Below are 23,052 nucleotides of genomic sequence, written 5' to 3'. Positions count from 1 at the left end.
TTCATCCATGTTGTGGCATGTGTCAGAACATAAGAAGTGGAGTTTCTGAGGAAAGGTAGGAAAGAAATGTTTGAAAGTGGCAACAGAAAGCAAAGAGACATGAACCTTACTTTTAAGAATGGAAGGACGAGCCCTGGCCAGTGGCTCAGTTGGTTGCAGCATCATCCCGTACACCAAAAAATGTTGCAGTCAGGGTGTACATCTAGGTTGAGGTTGGATCCCTGGTTGGGGAACGTTTGAGAGGCAACTGTTTGATGTTTCTCTCTTACATCGGGGTCAGTTTCTCTCTCTCTCACTCTCTCTCTCTCTCCCCCCACCACCCTCTCATCAGTGTAGGCATATCCTGGGTGAGAACTGAAAAAAAAAAAGGAATGGAGGAATGTGATGGAATTTCAGTGGAAAAATGTCACCAATGACCATGGCCATGGGCAAAGCATTGTCCTAAAAAAAGTAGCCAGATTTCAGTGAGAGATAGAAGAGAAAAGGGCATTAATAGAAATTTGTGAAGAACTAGGGTGATTTGATGAAGAAAGAGTATTAACACAGTGGATTGGAGGTAGAGGGGCATCTGAGAAAATCTGATCACAAGATGAGCATCCCTGAGGTGATCACATGGTGACATATCAGAGATGCTGAGTAGGAATATTGGGTTTATTTGGAGGAGTTCTGTAATACTTGGCTGGCCCTCCAGCCCATAACTGGTACTCACAGAAGAATTGTTGAAAAATAATGAGCACTCAATCTGTCAAGAATTTCAGTAAGTCCTTGTAGTGGCCTACACCATAAGGAGAGGGATCACGGAGTTGGAAGTCAGAGGTCTCCTTCCATTCTGATCTTTGCCACTTATGAGGCCAGGGCCAAATTGCTTCAGTTTTCTAAGCCTCCATCTCCTCATTTGTATAATATAAGTTGCCTTAAGATTTGTTCAAAGTAGTAAATGAGAGAATGAAGTGTCTCTGAAAACTATTAAGTACTACTCCAATGACATTATTATTAAGCTTAGCACTTATTGATGATATTTAATGTAAAATATAGAATGAGTACTATGGAGAGTCCTTAAATTGTGTTTTAAGCTTATAAACAAATCGATCCTAAACCTTTCTCTTTACATTCGGCAGAGTCAAATAGCCAGGTCCCACTTATCCACACAGATGTCTGGTACCATTGTCACTCACAAAGCTTGAAGTAACCTAAAATGCCTCTGAGTGTGTGAAAGAGGGGACAAAAATAGCTGAGAAAAATGAGAACGGAAAGACTAGAGAAGAATGTACATTTGTTAGCTTGTCAACCAGAGCAAAGAGCACATCTGCACTTTCACCGGGGAAGCATGAGGAAAACATGAGGCATGGTGGACTAAGCTGGAGGAAGCCCGGGTCTAGGAGTTACTTTCCTGCTGTCGAGCTTCACGACCTTAGTTAGCAATGTCCGCTGCCCTGTGCCTCAGTTTTCTTATCTGCAAACTGAAGCAACAATGTGATCTCTCAGCTTTTCTTCTTAATAGAAGATGCTGCAGTTGCGTGGGTGAACTCTACAAACACTGCTACGTGAAAAAAGTCAGATAGAAAAGGCCACAGACTGTATGATTCCATTTATATGAAATGTCCAAAATAGCCAAATCTGTAGAAACAGAAAGTAGATCAGTGGTTGCTAGGGGCTGCGGAAGGGGCTCAGAGGATGACAGGCAAGGGGTGTCAGGTTTCTTCTTGCATTGATGAAAATGTTCTAAAATGGATTATGTTGTTGGTTGCACTCTGAATATACTAAAAGCCATTGCATTGTACACTTTAAATGGGTCAATTGTAAAATATGTGAGTTATATCTCAATTAAATGGTTTTCAAATGCTGTCTATCCCTAACTTGGTGACTTTACATAAGTCATTGTTTGCACTGGGTTTCTGTTGGACAAGTCATTCCCCCTTTCTGTTTTATAGTTAGTTTTCATTAGGTATTGTTAATTCCTTTGGGTATGGCAAAGGTATTCCATGACTTAAGCTGAGACACATCAAAAAATGAAAGAAAAAAAATACCCAAAAAAGAAGAGGAAGAAGAGATAAAAGACAGTAGGGAATAGCAGCTGTGGTGTACTGGTGGGCTGGCAGCAGTGAAAAAAACCAGTGCCACAGACACTAAGGTGACTGGAAGGAGAGACAGATTGAAGAGCCTCAGGCAGGCTTGGATGGGGGCAGCATGGGGAATGACAGCCTGACTCCTGAAGGAGATGCTGCATCAGAGACCAGAACTAGGTACAGTTCCTAATAAGTAGCAGAAATATTAAAGTGTGTATTTGAAAACAATGCGCCATGAAAATACTTTCCCTGAACATCATGTTCAGTGGGAAATTCAGATGAACGTGCCAGTCATATTATGTAGCATTTCAATGCACTTCTTTACAGACACAGGTCAGTGACAAGATCAGGAAGAAAAGTTCTTCACTTGGATAAAAGCACTCAAGTACTATTTGGCCCAGAGAATTATTGTATTTATAGTCTTTCCTATATTCAGCAGAGGAGAAGTGGGTTCCCAAAGTGCATCCAGAGAAACAGAAAGGCTTAAAGTTTGACTAATTATTTAATAGCGAAGACAATTAAGAAGTGCAATTACTGTGTTCAGTCTTGTGCATATTTCAGATCTCTGGTTTTGAAATCTTAATAAATCTAGAGCCCAGAGAGTATTGTGTATTATGCATGCTTCAATATAACCTTAAGAATGTGAACTAAAATTTGGTGTGAATTTAAATCCCCTCCAAATTCACACTTTTAAGTTCCTGAAGTAAGGATGAAAGCAATAGAGCATTAAGAATGAAATAGATTTTTTCTTCTTCGATTCTGAAGTGATACAAGGAATGCATTCTCCCAAGGAATGAAAGGGATAAAGCCCCTTCTGTGCTCCCCTTTAGAGAAAATTAGATTTTGTGAAAAAAGACATGAAGAGGAAAATTTTTCCTAGACAGACCTATAGGGGGTAGAGAAAGCTAGTTAGTTTTTCTAATTAGGGGTGGAAATTAGAGAATCACCACCCATATTTCTACACCCATATATGTACACTCTGAACATGCTTCAGTACTAGGACAAGAGTCTGGAAACATCTGATATTCTCAGATGCATTTCTGGAGGTGAGGCAGTTTCCTCAACCTGGAACAATTTTCCAAATAAACAGTGCAGAGGGGAAATGCATTATCATCAATATCATCGTTGTTGCTCTTCAGGTCAGCCAAGGACGCTGCAGCTAGGGGTAGGCAGGAAGGGCACATGGTGGTGCAAGGAGAGGGGGGCATCAGGAGGCATTCCAGCCCTGATGTGAGATGGGGCTTCAAGGACTGGCCTTGGAGGGGACATTGTCAAGGTCTTTTGGCAAGCAGAGGCTCCTGTAATAAGAGATGTACCTGTTACTTTTGCAACATGTGCTCAAATGTACCTTGTACCTATCAGCATTTTGTAAATGAAGTGAACTATCAAGCATTCAGAATAGCCTTTACAAAAAAAATTCTCAGCTAAACTAAAAGTGAGCTTGTCATGAGAACATGGTATCCCTCTGATGGAGTAGGAAGTGCAAGTATCACCCATGAGGTGGTCCGATCAAGTCATTGAACCTAAGTCCATTTGAGTCTTTGAATCTAACTTCCAGTTTGCAGGAATTTAGGGAATAGAGGAGGAACAAATGAGAAGGAAGCAAGTAAGTTCAGGATGTAGGACAATGTACAGGGTAATGGATTCAGTTTGTTCTACATGTTAGTGCATGTAAAGGAAGATGGAGGGAGTAAGAAGCAGTCATAAAAAGAGGCTGCAAAGAAACAATGTGATACGGTTAGTTTAATGGACTGAATTGTGCCCCCTGATTCATATGTTGAAGTCTTAACCCTCAAACTTCAGAATGTGAACTTAGTTGAATGTAGGATCTTTCAAGAGGTGATTAAGTTAAAAATAAGGTCATTAGGTTGGGGTTGTAATTCAACCTGACTGGAAATTTGGATTCCCAAAGGCCAGAGATGTACCTGCCCCAAAGACAGGTCATGTGAGGACATAGTGAGAAGAAATCTATCGATAGCCAGCAAGAGAGGCATCAAAAGAAGCAACCCTGCGGACACCTTGATCTTGGATTTCTAGCTTCCAGACTGTGAGAAAATAAGATTTCTATTGTTTAAGCCACTCATTATTTTGTTATGGCAGCCCTAGGAAACTAATATATTTAGGCATTAAATGATGCTGGAATATTGTTAATTTTGTTAGGTGTGACAAAGGTAATGCAGTTATTATATGGATATTATATTTTCAAGTGTGCTTATCATAGTTACTGTTTCTTAAATGTAACATTCCTTTTTATATGAACTGTCTTTAATGAGTAACATTTGTGATGGCACTTCCTATCCTTGCCCCTAAGCTATTAGCTGGAACTATGGAAACTCTTATGCACAAGGCATCCTTGTTTGATCACAAGTGAGAGAAGGAACTCATGCGGTGCTGCAGAAGCCCCCTTCTACTCTGGTCCCATCTCTGGAGCTCTCCTACCCCATTCTGTTTATGTTGGGCACAAGATATTTGCTGGTCGAAGAAATTCTTTTCCACCAATTATAGCAGATGGGTTATGAAACGTGTTTCCGTCTAGGAAAAAATTTCCTCTTCATGTCTTTTTTCACAAAATCTACTTTTCTCCAAAGAAAATTCTTCATGATCCCGTAGTCGATAGTAGCATTGGCTCCTCAAACTTTGCTTCATGTCCATTATTAGTTAGAATTTTTCATCCTGTGACAATGATCCTGTTACAAATGATATCAAATAGCAAACTTGCATCCTATTGAAAGCTTTTAGGCTGTAAGTAATTTGAATCTCTGATAGCCTCTCAAATTTGAGCTTTCTTATATACAAAACATTTGTGCATATTATTTCCCTCTGGCTCTTTTTAATTAGCATTTTGGGGGTTTGTTGATTGTCATTAAGTTTTCCTGTTAGTATGAGAAGCTGGATATGGAAATGGTAGATACCAAAAGGAAACTTAAGTTAGATTCTTTGATTTCATTTCCTATAGGAGATTTTCTTAATTGGATTATTGGTCTGTCTGAATTTTTTTTTCCTGGGAGTACAATATTTCTCTAAGAAATAACATTGTTATTGGTTGAATTTTGTACTTACTTTCTTATAGATTGCTTCCTGTAAGAACCTAGTAAAATTCCACACTTACATTTAGGTTATAGATAAGAGGTAGGAAAACATTTTCTGGAAAAGACTAGAGAGTGAATACCGTAAGCCACATGGGCTCTATTGCAGATACTCAACTCTCTATTAGTGCAAAAGCAGCCACAGACATCATGTGAATGAGTGAGTATGTCTGTGTTCCAGTGAAACTTTATGGACACTGAAATTTTAATTTTGTAAAATGTTCATGTGTCATAAAATGTTATTCCTTGTTTGATTCTCACTTCCCCCCACCCCAGCTCCAACAATTTAAAAACATAAAAATTGAGCTTTTATGTTGGTGAGTAAATCAAGGTGCTAGGGAGATGGAACACCCATAAAGGGGATGCAAGCTCCATGCCCCTCCCCCTTACCTTGCCCTATGTAATTCTTCTATTTAGCTGTTCCTGGGTTACTGGCCCCTGTCCCCAGGTAGAAAGGAATCCTGCCAGCAGACTGCTTTTGGGGGACATCTGTAATAGTGTCAACAATTTTTAAACAAAATCTGAAAAAAAAAACCAAAAAAGAAAAAAGCAGATTGTATTTGGATTAGGCTGTAACTCTTCCCTGAGTCCCCAGCCTGCTTGCCTACCTCATCAAGATTTTGGACTTGCCAAGTTTCCATAATTGTGTGAGCCAATACCTCAAAATAAATCCTTCTCTCTATATATAAAATAAATTTAAAAAGTTTAAAAATATAAAAGCTATTCTTAGTTCTCAGACCATACAAAAACAGGCAGTGGTCTGGATTTGGCCCATGAGCTTTAGTTTGCTGACCTCTGTAATAAATACATAGAAACGTTCAGTAGATTTTTATTATTTTTAAAGATTTTATTCAGAAAGACAGTAGGGTAGGGAGAAAGAGAGGGAGAGAAACATCTATGCGAGAGAGAAATATCAATTCATTGCCTCCCACATGCGCCCCAACAAGGGACCAGGCCCATAGCCCAGGCATGTGCTCTGACTGGGAATCAAACTGGTGTTTGCTTCACAGACGAAGCCCAACCAACTGGACCATGCTGGACAGGGTGGAAACTTTCAGTAAATTATTTACAATTTTAGAAAAGAAAATGTGGATTCTAGGGTGGTACTATCCCATTGATTACACTAAAGAATTTCCCACCATTTCTCAGGAATATACCACAGTACAGCAAGCTACATATCACACAGTCACACAAATTCACATTTTTGCCTCTAGTCCAGGCCAAGTCCTTCATTTCAAAACACATCAATCCAGCTTCCTACTTGCTGCCACAATGGGAGCTCTCATGGACAGCTCAGGCTTTAGGGTCTAAAATAGACTCTTGAGTCTCCTCTCCTGCCCCCTCTGTTTCTTCTCCAGTCTTCTCTAAGTCCACATGGTGCCCACATCCTAGGAGTCACCTTGGTTCTTCTCCCTGCATCTTACTCATTAGCAAGGTTGCCAGATCTCCAGAGTAGATGGTACCGGGGCTGCTCACTTCTCAACTCCACTGCCTCTCCAGTTCAGGTTGGCACCTTGCCTGGACTGCTAAAATAAGCCAAATCCATCCCTTTCTACTCTGCCCCACACAGGTTTTCTGCTAGGGTAGCAGAGTTGAGTAGTTGCAATAGAGACCACATGACCCACAAACTAAAATATTTACTGATTTAAAATAGAACCCAGAGTCTGTTACTCCACTGTGGCTTTCGATGGTAATCTGTGACATCAAAATGAAATGTACTTTTTATCAGGCCCTGCTTTCTCCACTGACAGTTTTTAGCTAATACACAGCTTCCCCTTTATCTACATGAGCAAATGTAGTATTCAATAGCAATTACAACTTACACTTAACTTGTGAAATTATTCTGTGGAACAGATTTGAAGATCCCACTTTATCTACAGGGAAACTCAGACTCAGACAGAGGTTGTGTGTGATGTGCCTCAAGTACTAAAGTCTGCCCCCGGCAACAGACTTGAATCTAGATCTTGGCTCCAGTCTCAGGTCCATCCATCACCCACAATACCTTCCTCCTGCCACAGCTGGGCACAGAGCACAATTAGACAGCTTTGGTTTATTTTTGGCTGCCCATTGGGGAGGGATGCCTCTGGAGTCCTTTTTCTAGTAGGGCTGCTGCTAATTGGAATGGACTAATAAAAACTCCAGTGCATCACCTTGGTTCCATACTGCCTTCATGTTCCCAAGACAGTCTTCTGGGGCCAAGCTGGTAGAATGTTTTTCTGCTTATTTCTAGGATGTGTGTGAGAGAATCTCTGTTCACTCAGGTTTTGGTTTTCTACAATTTGCACCAAAATATTTACTAAATTTTAGGTCCTCATCTGCCCTTGAAGTATCGAACAGCTAAATATGTTGAACAAACAGATGTAAAATTGAAAAAATTTCAAAGAATTGAAATGTTTAATGGTTTCATATTTTGGACTATCTATAGGGAACTGTAGCTATTTACTAATCTCTCTCTCTCTCTCTCTCTCTCTCTCTCTCTGTCTTTTGTGAGACAACATAAAGCAGTTAGATAAATTGATCCGGGAATAAAACTTCCATCCTAAGAGATACATAAAAAGGCTCATACAGGACCAGTTTAAATTAAGTTGTAATTTATATGTCATCTCCTGATTATCAGAATAAACTTGATATACAGGGTGCTGGAGAAGTAAGGCCTGCTTGAATGTGGTTGGTAGGGTAATAATATGGGTGTAATAACTTATAGGTTTAATTTGAACATTTCACCTAAAATGTCATATGGTGTGCTTGGGTGTGATATTGTTATGCTACAGAATTGCATGCTTATTATTTTGTAATAAGAGATTTTGTAATTAAAAAAGTGTGTCATTTGCTAGACCCTGTATTTTAACAAATATATGCTCTAAATTAATATTTATAATTTTAACACCTTCGTGATTATGAACACACCACTAGAGACAAGGAAAAGAAATAAATCTTTTTGTTTAGTTTATTACAGTTGTTTTACATACTCAAGGTGAGTTTTCCACTTTATTAGATTTTGCATAATTTTTATACCTCTTCGTGCCCTTTCATTTGCTCCCCTTTTACACAAATTTATTTGACATAGTCTCATTGGATGTTCAGATGTTTTCGTTAATAAGTATTTTATTTTACCAATAGAGCAGCACAGCCTAACAAGTCACTTAAAGGGCCAGAAGTAACTTAATATCTTTAGCAAAAACTTAGCTCTCACGAGAATTTAATAATTGCAAGTTGTTGTATAACTAGATCCCATAATTCTTATGCATGGACTTAAACCTGCCCACAAACTGTAAGGAGTTTAGCTTTCTCAGAATATGGAGGTGAGACCCATGAAGCCAACTCTCATTGCACTGAAGAAGACAAGACAAAGGTCTGAGTGCAGCCTCAGAGACCCAGACCTGACGCGCTGCCCAACTTGCCCAGGTCGGGAGAGGCCTGTATACTCCAGAAGCACAAAACTGACTCCAAGACTATTTTCATCTTATATTTAGAGTTCAATATATTAGTGTGGTCTTTTTTAAAAGAAACAAATGCAGAAGTCAAAATAAAAAGGCTAGCTTGGTAACAGGAAATTTAATATGAGAATTAATTATATTTAAATCATTCAAGGAGATAAAGTTAAAATTACTCACAGCCTCCATATAGACTCCCCTCTGCAAAGGTCAACCAGTTGTTCTTTCCAGAAATATTGTTAGCTTTTTGTTAATATTTCTTAATATTGTTTTCTTGTTGCCAACATCTTATATTAAACCCTACTAGATATAACACCAAGTAATTAGATATGAATTTCACTGAGAGCAGACAAGTTTAAATGTAACTCTTTCTGCCACTAAATTAATTAATTAATTGCCTGGAAAAGACAAAGATTTTGGCAAAATATGAATTCATAATAGAAATTAAGTCACAGGTATAGGCTTTTATATTATAAAACTTTCCTCAGAACATATTGGGATTGAAAAAATTTTAGAATCTGTACCTGCTATGAATATATAAAAGTATAAGTGATTAAAATCAAGTTATTCATGTTCAGGGGCCTAAAATAATGATGGATCAATATTAGAAGAATAATGGTAATAGGTACCACTTACTGAACACTCTCTTGAACCCTCTGCTATATATTTCTTACTTTAAAATAAGTAATTATCCCTGTTATAAATATTAAGAATTAGAGGCTCACAAACTAGTAAGTCAAAATTCAAATCCAGTTCTCTCTAATTCCAATGCTTAATGCTTTTTACATCACACAACTGCAATTTGAAACATAAAGAGTTACGAGGATAATAACACACTTCTTTTCCTTCTAACATTTTGAAACTCATAAAATATGTATTACATTTTATAATTGTAAATGGCAAAAAATTAATCTTCATTTTATAAACTTCATTGGAAACAAATGATATAGTAGATTAAAAATGTGAGCCAATGATAGAAGGAAAAGAAACAAATCAAGAAAAATATCTTCAAGAAAAATAGTGATAGGTCAGGATATACCCCTGTTACCATACAACAACTAAAAGTCAGATAAATAATTAAAATCACATTTCTAAAAGACACCAGAAAGCTGTGGAAGCAAAAGGACTAAATTAACTAAAATTCCTGAGAGTGAGAGCTCTTCAAAAGTAGCAGTCTGTCACTAGCTATTTTCATCCCTGAGGACATTTACTGCTATTTTCATTCCTGAGGACATTTGCTGACTCTGGGCATGGACTGAGCATATAAAGGGTCTCTATAGCCTCATGTGGGAGAACAAGTCCCCCACCAGCAACAGGTCTTCCTCAAAGGCATGCCTGGCCTCCTCAAGACATTAACCAGATGTGGAAGCCACCAGGGGAAGGAGGGGACAGAAAGCAAAGCTCAAAACTTTTGAACAGGGGATCGAGTATCCCATTCTTTCAAGAGTGAATAAATGGAAACCTATGAGGCTCTAAATTCAAAGCCCAGGAGAAAATACATGAGAAATGGGAAATAACCAGAGATTACTTAAGTCTTACTAAAATTGTAACCTTCTCCAGCCTATTTCAATACCTGCTAACAGTGAAGTGATCAGCCCCTTATTCTCACAGAGGAAATCCCTCCAAGGGGGATTCCTTACTGGTGGAAGATATTATCTGAAACTACACAATTCCTGTGTATACAATGTCTACATAGATCAATAACAAAAATTACTAGATACATGAAGAGGTGTAAAAATATGATAGAGAAAACAAACAATAGATATGGGCTCAGAAACAGTCTCAATATTGGATTTAGTAGACAAGAATTAGATGGACAAAATTGATGAAAAATAGGAAATTTCATCATAGAATTTAAATGTATTAAAAAGAAATGGATATACTACATTTATAACAAAACAATTTCTGAAATTATAAACTCACTCGATGGTTTGACAGTAGGCTGGGAACAGCAGGAGACAGGCTAAGTAAATTAAACACAGGTCAAAAGAAAGGATACAAATTGAAGGAGAGAGACAAAAGTGGACAAAATAAGGCATAAAATAAGAGACATGAATAGAAAGCAGTGAACAGAAAGCAGGACAAATATAAAACCATACCTAGCCACATTATATTCAAATTATGGCAAGCCAAAAACAAGAGAAAAAATTAAATTAGAAGTAAAAGAGTCATGTGAGTTCTTTATATATTTTGGAGATCAAACCCATGTCGGAGGTATCATTGGCAAATATATTTTCCCATATGGTTGGTTCCTTTTTATTTTGCTGATGTTTTCTTTAGCTGTGCTGAAGCTTCTTATTTTGATGAAGTCTCATTTGTTTATTTTTTCCTTTATGTCCCTTGCTCTAGGGGACATATCAATGAAAATATTGCTGCTTGGGATATCTGAGAGCTTCCTGCCTATGTTTTCCTCTAGGACTTTTATGATGTCGCGACTTATATGTAAGTCTTTTATCCATCTTGAGTTTATTTTTGTGTATGGTGTAAGTTGGTGGTTCAACTTCTATTTTTTATATGTAGCTGTCCAGTTCTCTCAACACCATTTGTTGAAAAGGCTATTTTTACTCCATATTATGCTTCTGCACCCTTTGTTGAATATTTATTGACCATAGAGAAATGGGTTTTTTCCTGGACTCTCTATTCTGTTCCATTGATCTATGTGTCTGTTCTTATGCCAGGACAAGACTGTTTTGATTACAGTGGCCTTGTAATATAGTTTGATGTCAGGTATTGTGATCCCTTCTACTTTGTTTTTCTTTCTCAAAATTGCTGCGGCTATTCTGGGTTGTTTATGATTCCATATGAATTTTTGAAATGTTTCTTCTATGTGAAACACATCATTGGTATTTTAATAGGGGTGGCGTTGAATCAATTAATTGCTTTGGGTAGTATGGACATTTTGCTGATGTTAATTTTTCCAATCCATGAACATAGTATATGCTTCCATTTACTGTGTCTTCCTTAATTTCTTTCTTCAGTGTTGTATAGTTTTCTGCATACAGGTCTTTTACCTCCTTCATTAAGTTTATTCTTAGGTACTTTATTTTTCTTGTTGCTACAGCAAAGGATTTTTTCCTGATTTCTGATTCTGATGTTTCATTTTTGGTATACAAAAACACCTTCAATTTCTGAATATTACTTTGTACCCTGCTGTTTTTCCAAATTCACTTTATTAGGTTGAGTAGTTTTTTGAAGTCTACAGGATTTTCCGTGTACACTATCATGTCATCTGCAAAGAATGATAGTTTTACTTCCTCCTTTCCAATTTGGTTGCCTTTTATTTCCTGATACCTCAGAGAGGGGTTTGATCTTCAAAGTATATAAAGAACTCACATGACTCCACTCCAGGAAGACAAACGATTCAATTAAAAAAATGGGCAAAGGACCTGAACAGACACCTCTCCAAGGAGGACATACACAGGGCTCAGAGAAATATGAAAGGATGCTCAGCATCACTAGCCATCAGAGAAATGCAAATTAAAACCTCAATGAGATACCACTTCCCAACGGTCAGAATGGCCATCATAAACAGATCAATAAACAACAGATGCTGGTAAGGTTCTGGGGAAAAGGGAACCATAGTACACTGTTGATGGGAATGCAGACTGGTGCAGCCACTGTGGAAAACCGTCTGGAATTTCCTCAGAAAGCTAAAAATGGAACTGCCTTTTGACCCAGCGATTCCACTGCTGGGATTATACCCTAAGAATCCCAAAACATCAATTCAAAAGAACCTATGTACCCCAATGTTCATAGCAGCACAATTTACAATAGTCAAGTGCTAGAAGCAACCTAAGTGCCCAACAGTAAATGGGTGGATCAAAAAACTATGGTACGTTTACACAATGGAATACTACTCAGCAGAAAGAAAGAGCTACCTCCCTTTGTTACATCATGGATGGAACTGGAGAGCATTATGCTAAGTGAAATAAGCCAGGCGGTGAAAGACATATACCATATGGTCTCACCTATTAGTGGAACCTAATCAGCAAAGCAAGCAGGCAGGGAAAATATGACCAACAATATTGAAAGAAAGAAGAAACTGACTGGGACGGGAGGGAGGGAGGGAGAGAGGGAGGTGGGTAGCATGGAGGGGAAGGGGAAAGCTCAGACCAAGGAACAGGTGTGAAGGACACATGGACGAAGCCAAGATGGGGAAGGATTGAGGCAGGGAGGTGGGGGGAGGTGGGGCAGGGGAAAGTGGTGGTGGGTAAATAGAGACAGATGTATGTGAAAAATTAAAAAATAAATAAGTAAATAAAGTAAAAGACATATTACCTTCAGAGAAGAATGACTTTTCACAGAAACTATAGAAATCAAAAGATAATGAGAGTATACAGGCAAGGCACAGACTGAGATTTGCAATGCACACACACATACACACACACACACACATTTTGACATTAACTTATATCCAGAAGGTATAAAGAACTCTGACAAAACAATAAGACAGACAACGCAATGGAAAAATGGGCCAAAGAAATGTAGAAGCAGTTTACAATAGAAGGTATACAAATGCCCCCACTCCAAAAAGGTGCTTAACATCATTAGTAAGCATTAGAAATACAAATTAAAACCACAATGATGTACCTCTACACAGACAAGAGGATGACTAAAATTAAGTGGATTGACAATTTTAAGTGCCGAGGATGTGAAAATTATGTGTGTGTGTGTGTGTGTGTGTGTGTGTATATTTATGCTGGAAAATATATATATTAAAGAAGAAATAACACCTACTTCAGTGTGGTTGGTAGAGGAATAATATGGGTGTAATAATTTATCGTTTTAATTTGAACATTTCACCTAAAATGTCATATGGTATGCTTGAGTGTAATATTGTTATGTTGCAGAATTACATGGTTATAATTTTGTAATAAAAAAGGGGCATTATTTGTGCCAGACTCAGGTTTTGGAGTAAAAGCAGTTTGAAAAACTGACTATTATCTAATAAAGCTAAACATACACTGAATCTGTTACTCAGCAATTTCAGTCCTTGGAATCCAATGGAAATAAGAGCTTATATTTATCGAAAGACATGAATAAGAATGTTTATATTAACATAATACATAATAGCCCACACTGGGAACAACTCAAATGTTCTTCAGTAGTGGAATGAATAAATGAACTGTGGTCTATTCACACAAAGGAACGCTGAATAACATTGAAAAAAATCACAATACATGCAACAACAGTGAGTAATCTCAATAACATAATGTTGAGCTGAAGAACTAGATGCAAAGAATATGTACTATACAAGTCTCTGTGAGGTTCAAAAACAGGCCAAACTAAAATATGGTCTGAGAACTTACAAAAAGTAGTTATCTGTGGGAGGAAACGAGAAGCAGGTCTTGTGGATATGGGCTAAAAATATGCTGTATCTTGTCTGGAACAGTGGTGAGTGATCCTCTAACCCTCCTCCCACCCCAAACACACACACTCCTAGAAAACATGTGGCAATGTCTGGAAATATTTTTGATTGTCACATCTAGGAAGAGGTGCTAGGGGCATCTAGTGGGTAGGGGACAGGGATGCTGCTAAATACCCTACACCAAGGAGATATTCAATCCAAAATGTCAACAATGCTGAGGTTGAGAAATCCTGGCCTAGATGATGGTTACACAGGGTGTACTTATGTAAAGTTTATTAATCTGTACACTTAATATACGTACACTTTACTACAAGTTAAAACTCAAATTTGAAAAGTTAAAAGTGATCCAGAATGTCACAGAAAAACACCTATAGCTCCTCACTGAAATTCAGGAAACTTACGTAGAAACTTCGTTTCAGTTTTATGAATAGTCTAAGTTATTAAATAGTCCCAATGATCTGAAATTACATTAAGTGAGGAAGAACAGAACTCTTTATGTATAGCCCCCCTTAAATGCAAAGAAGAATCTATACCTTTCTATACAGCAGATGATGTATGGTTTAGTATCCAGTCATCACTAGAAAGGGATATTTGTAGAAACACACAAAAAAGTATATGGTAAAGTCCACACATCTGGGATTCTCTTGTGGCCATCAGAAGGTAGAGAAAAATATACATGTACTTTTAAACAGTAGTCTAATCTTGGTTCCAAGGATAATAACTTCTTACCATTAATTATCAACAAGTTTTAAAAACTAGCCCTTTAAATCTCATTATCACTCCACACTGAGACATAAAAGTCTTACAAAGGTGAAGTGAGGCAAAGGTTGCATCATTCTTTCCACTCTCTTTCACAAAAAGAACAGTCATAAAAGCCTGTGTTGATTTAGTCATATGGACCCAGAAGGATTTTAAGTGCTGGGTTGTAAGTAGCTGTAGAACAGTACTACAAACTTGTGTTCTAACTCTTGAGCACATACTGTTCAGTTAGTGTCAGAGGTGACAAATGAAGACAAACCAGAGAACAAGGTATTCTCTACTTCACTGTTGTGCTAGGTGTATGCTGTCCAACCCAGGACCTCAGAAAGTCAAACTACTGGGTAAAATTAAATAGAAGGCGAAATTGAGCACTCCAAAACCAGAAATGTTAACTGGCTTTAATAATCATTAAAATAATTCAAGTAAAATCACAGCTGGTCAACAGAGCATATTGCTCATATTTTGCAAATGATTCTCCATGCAAATAGCTAGAATCTAATCAACTGGATTAGAATCAAGGTAATGTATTCTATGCATGCATAATCATGTAATATTACCTTGAGCACTCAGTCACATCCAACTTCATTGTGAATGGCTACTGCAAAAGTCAACTCTAGCATACTATGGACTGACTCACCCCATGCAGTGTTGTCTAAATTCTTGAGCTGCTCAAGGTAATATTCAGGAACCATCTCAGATAGTGCTCGGTGATCAGTGACTCACACTTATTGTACTAAATGCTAAGCTCTGACTCAAGGGTGAACCCTGTTAGTTGCTAACTGACACTATATGTATTTGAATAGAAGCTCACATTGTGAGTCACCTGGTAGTGCACTGAAAACTAATCCACAATATTCCCAATTGGATTTACATTATAATCATTTTGGGGCCTAATTTAACATATGTGATTTCAAAACTCAATTCTGCTGAACTGGCTGAGGAGCATTCTAAGAAGTTACTCCCTGCTTAATGCCCTATATTTCTGTATAATAGCATTTGGTAAGTATAGAGAGATGCAAAGTCAAGAATAAGATACCCGGTTAATGCACTAGAGAGAACCAAGGTTCCCTTCTTCAAGGATGCAGGAACAGTTCCTAGAAATGCCTTCCCTGGAGACACCATTCCTATAAATAACTTCGCAAGGCCAACTGCTCACTTGAAAGGCTCTGCCACATAATTTCTAAACTGCTCGTGTGAGGGCTGGACCTTTGAGCCACCAGCTGCATCTGTCTGTGTTGGGGGAATGTCACTGCCACGTGCAGAAATGAAAGAACAGTAGGATTATAGACACTATTATTCAAGCACCTGAAATGGAGCCAGTAGCCAGGTTATTGCTCTAAAATAAGAAAGTATTTTTTCTCTCTCACTCTTACTTGTCTACAAAATCTGGAATAAAATCTTTGTGTAATTTTGAAGGACTTTCCTAAAAAGCTTTTTTATACAAAAAAGACCTTCAAAGCCATCAGGAAGGAGATTTTTAAAATTTAAGAAAAGCTCAAAAATGATTTCTAATGTAAAACTGCTACAAGGGATTAATAGAACATGCAGCCAAATGTATACTCCAGCAGGACCTTATATTCTAATGCTGGCTCTGCCTCTATCTTGATCTGTGGCCTTACCTTACCTGAGGCAAGTCATGCAGTCCTATCTTCTGCAGTGAGGGACCTTGATGAAGCTGTGGGACAACAGTAGCCAACCACATCACTGCCTGGTCTTTCTTGTGTTGAAGATAACACATGTTTGTATGTTTTTCCCTATATAATACCTCTGGTCTCCTATTTGTTAAAGGTTCATAAATCTGTAGGAAATTATCATTGTGGTGTTGAAGAGCCCTGGGATGTGACTCAGAAGACCTAATTCTAAAGTTATTGCAAACCCTATTTAGCTGGAGATCCCTGGCTGGGGGCCTTTAACTTCTCTGAATGTTCCCGCCTGTATAAAGTAAAGGAGGTAGAATAAGTAATCTGACTTTAACCATTCTGTGTTCTTGACATTAAGGGTATCTTCGCTAAAATGTTTTAAATGATCTTAGAGATGTTAGCGTTTCTAGCTTCGAAGCTATCTTTCCACAGTCCCTTAAATAAAACCAACTTAATACACTATTTCATGCAGACATTGTTTTTTGTATATACCATGACTCCATATACTATTTAATGGAGACTTTTTGTGTATATACCATGACCTAATGTGTATTTTTCATGCATATCTGTTTTACAAAGTGAAATATGTTGAAGGTTAGAGCTAATTTTCTTAAAATGATGTTTAAAGCTTGTATGCAAATATTTCATAATTATTTGAAATAAAAGGGTCCAGAAGAGGTAGCAATGCATTGTAATTAAATTTTTTAAAAATAATTTTTATTGTATCTTTCATTACCATTTAGTCTCCTTACACCCTCCCCCCCACAGTCACCACACTGTTGTCCATGTCCATGAGTCCTGCATTTAAATTTATATCCTGACATAGAAGATATTTACTGTTTTTCTAATATTCATGAAGAACATCTTCTATTTCATTATGTACACGCTTTATAGCACACAAAATTTGCACTTTTCCCTTATCTTTTTATATTTTGAAGTTTACTAGGCTGATTTAGATCAATATAATAATAGTAACAACAGCTTTTGCTTGGTTTGTACCAGAGCTATACTATATTAATTTACTGAATCTTGGCAGCTACTCTACGAGGTAGGTACTTTTCTTACCCCCAACTTGCGGATGATAAAATTAAGGCACCGAGAAGTTAAGTAACTTGCCCAAGGTCATACAGTTAGACTGGGATTTGAAACCAGACAATTAGAGTCCAGGACTCTTACCCATTAGACAATACTGTCTCTCGTATGAGTTGCTGATACGTGATACAAAAGATGCCACTTAATGAACAGAAGATAAATAGGATGAAGCCCAGTAGAAAATTAGGTTATGAACAAAAAAAGAATTTACAGATAGAGTTATTTTATTACAATGTCCTTGTCAAGTCTGGAGAGGAAGTCAGATCGTTTTGTCAACTCGGACCCTTACATAGTTAATTGATTCCACAATCTGGAACCATTAGAAGTGAAATGAAGGCCCTATGACCTGTACCGCAGAGAAGGGCTGACCCAAGGAGGATGACTGGAGAGTGGTGCAGGAGCTCCCTGCTCCCCACACTCCCAGGGCAATGAGAAGACCCCGTGGGCAAGTGGCTGCTTCTATTAACCAGAGGGCGAGAAGCGGTCCCCCCGCGCCCAACGCAGCGGCTACGGTGGGGGAGGACAAAGAGCAATTGGCCTCTGCCGGATTCTGAGGAGCAAGGGATGTGGGCAGATATTTCCCCTCTAGCGCTCTCCTCCTCCCCAGTAGAAACTGCAATCGCGGTCACTCCCCCACCCTATCTGCCACAGGTGGCGCGGATGCGGCAGCAGCACCCTGGGATCTCAGTCAGCGCCCACTCTCCTAGCTGCCAGCACTTTTTGGGCCGAGTCCCGCCAGCCGCTGGGGTTGCTCCAGGGCCCTGGCTACTCGCCTGGGTTTTCCTCGGACGCTGGCAATTCCTGGAGGCTCGCCACCTTGCATGCAAGTCCCTGCGCGCCTCCTCTCGCGAGGCCTTTCCTCTGCCCACTCCTCCAGAGGCGGGATGGGCAGGTCTCAGAGAACATAGATTCCTCAAAGCCCACTCCTTTCCACCCACTTCCCGGAGCGCGCAAGGGCGGCTGGCCCACAGAAGTTCCGCCGCAAACGCCCACCCCTCCCGGCGCGCTGCCCCTCCCCAGGCTTCTTTCAGGTCCGTTACTCTGCAACCCCGGCAGCGGCAGCCGCCGCGCACACCCACCGCAGAAGTCCACTTCCCTCCTTGAGCGCCGCCTCTCCTTAAGTCCCTCGCCCACCCACTTCCCCTTCCATTTTCCTCAGTCTGGTCGCCCAGACTCCTTACAACTTCCTGAGAGCAACTCCGACTGTGAGGAAGAGTAAATTACTCAGGTTTGTTTAAGAAAAATACCCGCGACGCCCGCTCCTAACACGCCTAGGCGCGGGTTCCAGAGCGTAAATGGCGATACCGAATCAAGATCCCCCGGGTCCTGGCCATGCTCCTCGGGTCCTTGTCCTGAGTTGGGCTTCCCCTAAAGGGAGGTTCTGCGATTCAGGGAATGTCTTTGCTGCCTTTCCACCTGCCCTCCTCAGCGACCGGCCCCTTCCTTGTCCTTCTTGATATCCGGTGGGAATTACCACGTTCCCACCCGCCTCGTTTTCCCAGATACACTGCGAGGGTCAATATGCATTTTAGGTTTTAAGGGCTGGGCTCCCCAGTCCCCTACCCACTCACTGACCCCAGGCCATAGAGGTTGAAGCATGCTGACGCCCTGGTGGACAGGACAGAAACTGATTCTGGTGGGTAGACCTTCTCCGGCCCGCGTCCCCCCCGCCCTCTTGAGACACAGTCACACCTCCAAAATTGACCATTGTACCAGGCTGGACTCATGGAGTAGGCGACTGACCCGCACGCGCTCCCGCCGCTGCGGCGATGATGAGCGTGCCAGGTTTTACCCAGCCCGTGCGCCAGACTTGGCCAGGGCCACTCCCCAGTCCGAGGTCTTAGAGAGAATCCGAGAGGAAGAGAGGGTTAGGAAGCAGGGTACTCACGATTCCATCGTTTGCCAGGAGAGCCCGAGGGGAACCTCTTGCTGGCGAGCCACGGTCGGCCGTGCGCATGCGTCCCGTGTGTGCCTGCTTGCTTTATTTATTTTTATTTATTTTTATAAATTTTAATACCAAGTGATGTACTTTCTACGTCCGCAATTGCTCTGTCCAGTTTTCCTCTTCCTATGGCTCTGAGTCTTTCCTCTCGGTCTTTTCTCCCTTCCCCTCACTTCCTATGCTCTGCCTCCTCCCTCTCCTCCTTCCCCAGCCTGGCAATCCCAGGTCTCACCTCCCTCTGGCGGGCGCGCGCTCCGCTGCGGTGGGTCACCCGAGGCCCCACGCGGGCACCAATCTGCGCCCGAATCGTAGCCTCCCTCCTTTAGCCGGTAATTAGGAAGTCAGGCTAAAGATTGTGGGCGCGAAGCAAGGCAAGCGCTGAGGGTGTTTGCAGAGTCCTCCTCTGCTTTATTCACGCTTCCGCCCTCGGGGGCCCAGAAAGACTCCAAAGTGCGGGAATGCGTTCTCAGACCGTGTGGATGGAGGGGGCAGAGGGAGGTGCGTGTGTTGTGGGCACGGCACGCATGGAGGGGTTGCTCAGTCCCTGGAGATTCTTGCTGTGGACTGCCTTGCCTCGAGAGGGCAGCCCCCTACCTTCTCCCTTTCCCCAGGGTGCTTCTTGGAGCTACGCCCCTACCTCACCCGGGTTCCGCCTTCTCCGGTAGTCCCACCCGCACCGGGAAGGTGGATTCTCGCCCACTCCAGGCCAGCAGGAGCCAAAGGCTCCACCTCGTTTGGGATGGGGGACGGGCGGCAAAGTTTAACTACAAACTCCGGATCCTGCTGAGGCCCTAGGCAGCCGCCCTCTGTCCCCAGGGGACACCGGAGTCGGGGATAAGGAGAAGGGCCTGGAGAGCGGAGGAGGAACTTTGCCGCCAGGTCTGTGCGCACAGATCGGATCGCCGAGTGTCCCTGTAGTCCCCAGGGTGCCCGCGGGAGTGAGACGTAGTTGGACCTCCCGGGCCGTGCGCCTGAGCTCGGAGGGCTAACCTAAAGTTCGAAGCTGAATTGACACAAAAATAACATCACGTCATTTCCTCCCCGGCCTCTCTAGCCGGCAGACCCCTAGGGGGCAGAGGAGGGGTCAGAGGTGCCTCTGGAAGGTTGGAAGGAGGGGGGGGAGAGCGACGCGTTAAGAACCAGTGTTTGAGAAGCAGCCTCAGGAAGGATGAGGGTTTCCTCCCTCTTCCTTGGACCCTGGAAGAAAACGGCCCAGGAAAAAGTAGCTTGAAGGATTTCCTGAGGGGAGGGGTGTCAAGAGAGTCGCCAGCGCCTCTTCTTTGAACATGCTCAACCCTGTCTCTACCTTCCCACCTTTCCTTGCTGGCCGGAGCCCCTGTTGGGTTCCTCGTGGAGTGGCTCAGTCGAGGTTAGGAAGGAGCTAGGGATGCAGGCACCCGGGTGAGGCCAGAGTCGGGCACGGTGGAGAGAACAGTACTCACGGGCATGAACGAGCGCTGCCCAGCGCTGGCGTCCTCTTCCCGGGGCCGGCGTTCTCCTGGGCGTCGGCCAGGCAGTGTCAGAGCTGCCCGGAGCAGGAGCGAAAGGCGGCCTGGCCTCTCCTCGCTTCCGCCAGAGAGCCCAGCCCCTTGCAGGGCGGGAAGCCAGGGGGAGAAGTCCAGGCTCCGCTGGGGAGTCTCAGGTGGGGGTCTCCGGAGGAGGTGAGCGAAGAACTGCGCGATGCCGGAGAGTGTGCTAGAAAGGAGGCTGAGCAGCTTCAGGGCAGCGGGTGTATCTGGGATCTGTGAAGAGCGAGCGAGGGGAAGGGCAAGAAGTTGGGGAAGGAAAGAAACAAAACCAGCATACTATTACTGATGAAGAAAATGTGCACTTAGTGCCATTTACTACAGCATTACTTTGAGGATGCAAGAGAAGGTCGGTGAAAGCAAAAGGAAAGGACTTTGGTTAGATTCTCTGCTCCTAACTTTCCTTTCCCTCTTTCTTCCCCTTTCTTCCCTCTTCTTTTCTCTCTCTTCCCCTCTTTCTAACTCCATGCTATTCAAAATGCGGTCCCTGGAGCAGAAGCTTTGCTAACTAGGAGTTGCTAGAAATGCAGAATCGTGGACCCTACCAGACCTACTGCATCAGAATCTGAATGTTAGCATTCTCAGGGGATTCGTATGCACGGTAAAAATGTGATGCGCAGTGTATAGAAGGGTCTGTGTGCACAATTGTCGATTCTTTAGAATTTGTATGAAAATCTCCCAGTACACTTTTGCAGCTCTTGTTCTTCCTCTCCTGTCTCTCATCCCCTCTCTCTTTTACTACCTCCCAAAGTGCCTAGAGCTCTGCCTGCCGGAAGCACAGAAGATGGACTTGGTTACCAGTTTCCATTCGGATAGCTGCCTGGGAGACTTAGGTGGTGGGAGAAGACTGAGGGATCCCAGACTCACCTCAGGCTGCGGGGAGAACCGACCTGGCTGAACTGACTTTGGTTGTGCTGGTTGGGGTAGGTGAGATGGAAGATCAGACCTGTGTTGGGGCTCTTGAGTGCACACGCTGCAGGCCCTTTTTCCACACTCCCTGTGTCCGTCTTATTCTTAGGATCATAAGCCTTTCCACCTTCCACTCGTTGTTTAGGAGACCTAAGCGGCCAGGGTGAAGGTAAAATCCTTACTTTTCTTTTTCTTGGAAAGTAGAGGAAAGCATTAATTTAGAAATTAGAAGTCCAGGGTCCTAAACTCAGACTTGAAACTAATTTGACAGCTAACCTTGGGAAAATCTCTTTACTTTTTGAGATTATCTGGTTCATTTATAAAGCAAAGGACTGAACTCAGGGGCCTTTTAAAGGTCGCCTGCCTTTTTCAGGCTCTCATTTTTGAGAAGCTCTCAGAGTTCCTTGGTCCACTAACATTTAATGAAGTTTCAAACCGGAATATAACTCAGCCAATCCAAACAACTCCCTCAAGCAAAACAAAAAAGACATTTTAATCTGATTGTGAAAAGCAGGAGTGGCCGTTGCCAAGAAAAATGAAGGTGGAGGCGGGAAGCAGCGAAAAAAAGTGACAGGATGGCGGGGCATGCGAGGGGGCGAGGCGCGCGTGGCGTGGCGTGGCGTGGGTCGGAGGGGGCGCGGCGACCGCTCTCCAGGGTCCTGAACACGGAGAGGCCGCGGGAGGTCTGGTGGGCTAGGCGCGGTCCCACTGGTCTGCAGTCGCCAGGTCCCCGTGTTTTCTTTCCGTGGTGAAAGTACGTGGGAAGCGATTGTCAAGAGGGCGGGAGGAAACCTAGCAACCCATTCTCATTCATGAGGTCCTTTTTGGGAAGCTGCCGAGCGCGCTGGCTAATTTGTCTTTCGTTCGTTTGTATGCGCCTGGGGACAGATTGGATCTCGGTTTGCATTTCCGAGTAAGTTCACAATTTCATTTCTCCTCATCACTTCTTCCTGGAGAATGAGGTCCTTCTCCTAGTATTTTCATTCTTTTCGTCCCCTCTCCCACTTTCTGGAGCTGGACGTTTATTTTAGCGCTTGGAGCTGGGACCTCAGGAGGCTTCTGGAGAACCGCCAATAGCTCACTTGAGGGGGGAAGTGAGCGACTTGAAAACCTCTCAGAGCACGCCTTGGTGGCCAGCGTTCTTCTCGCCGAGGAAGACAAGGGACGTACTGCCCTGATTGGGGTTTGGGGTGGGGGCTCTGCCCACGCCAAGAGAGGCTAGACCTGGGC

General features: G+C 42.0%; 1 protein-coding gene across 1 annotated transcript in view; it reads right to left on the bottom strand.

The window, feature by feature from the left end:
* The window catches only part of RGS20 (regulator of G protein signaling 20), a 97,435-nt gene that overhangs the window by 51,059 nt on the left and 23,324 nt on the right, over window positions 1–23,052 (bottom strand). The window contains 1 exon segment of the mRNA XM_054594861.1: window positions 20,830–21,137. Within this exon segment, the coding sequence (XP_054450836.1) occupies window positions 20,830–21,137 (308 nt within the window).

The sequence above is a fragment of the Pteronotus mesoamericanus genome, unplaced genomic scaffold (genome assembly GCF_021234165.1).
Source record: "Pteronotus mesoamericanus isolate MK-2021 breed Mesoamerican mustached bat unplaced genomic scaffold, CSHL_Meso_final scaffold_54, whole genome shotgun sequence".
Lineage (NCBI taxonomy): Eukaryota > Metazoa > Chordata > Mammalia > Chiroptera > Mormoopidae > Pteronotus > Pteronotus mesoamericanus.
This window is presented reverse-complemented; position numbering and strand designations above follow the sequence as displayed.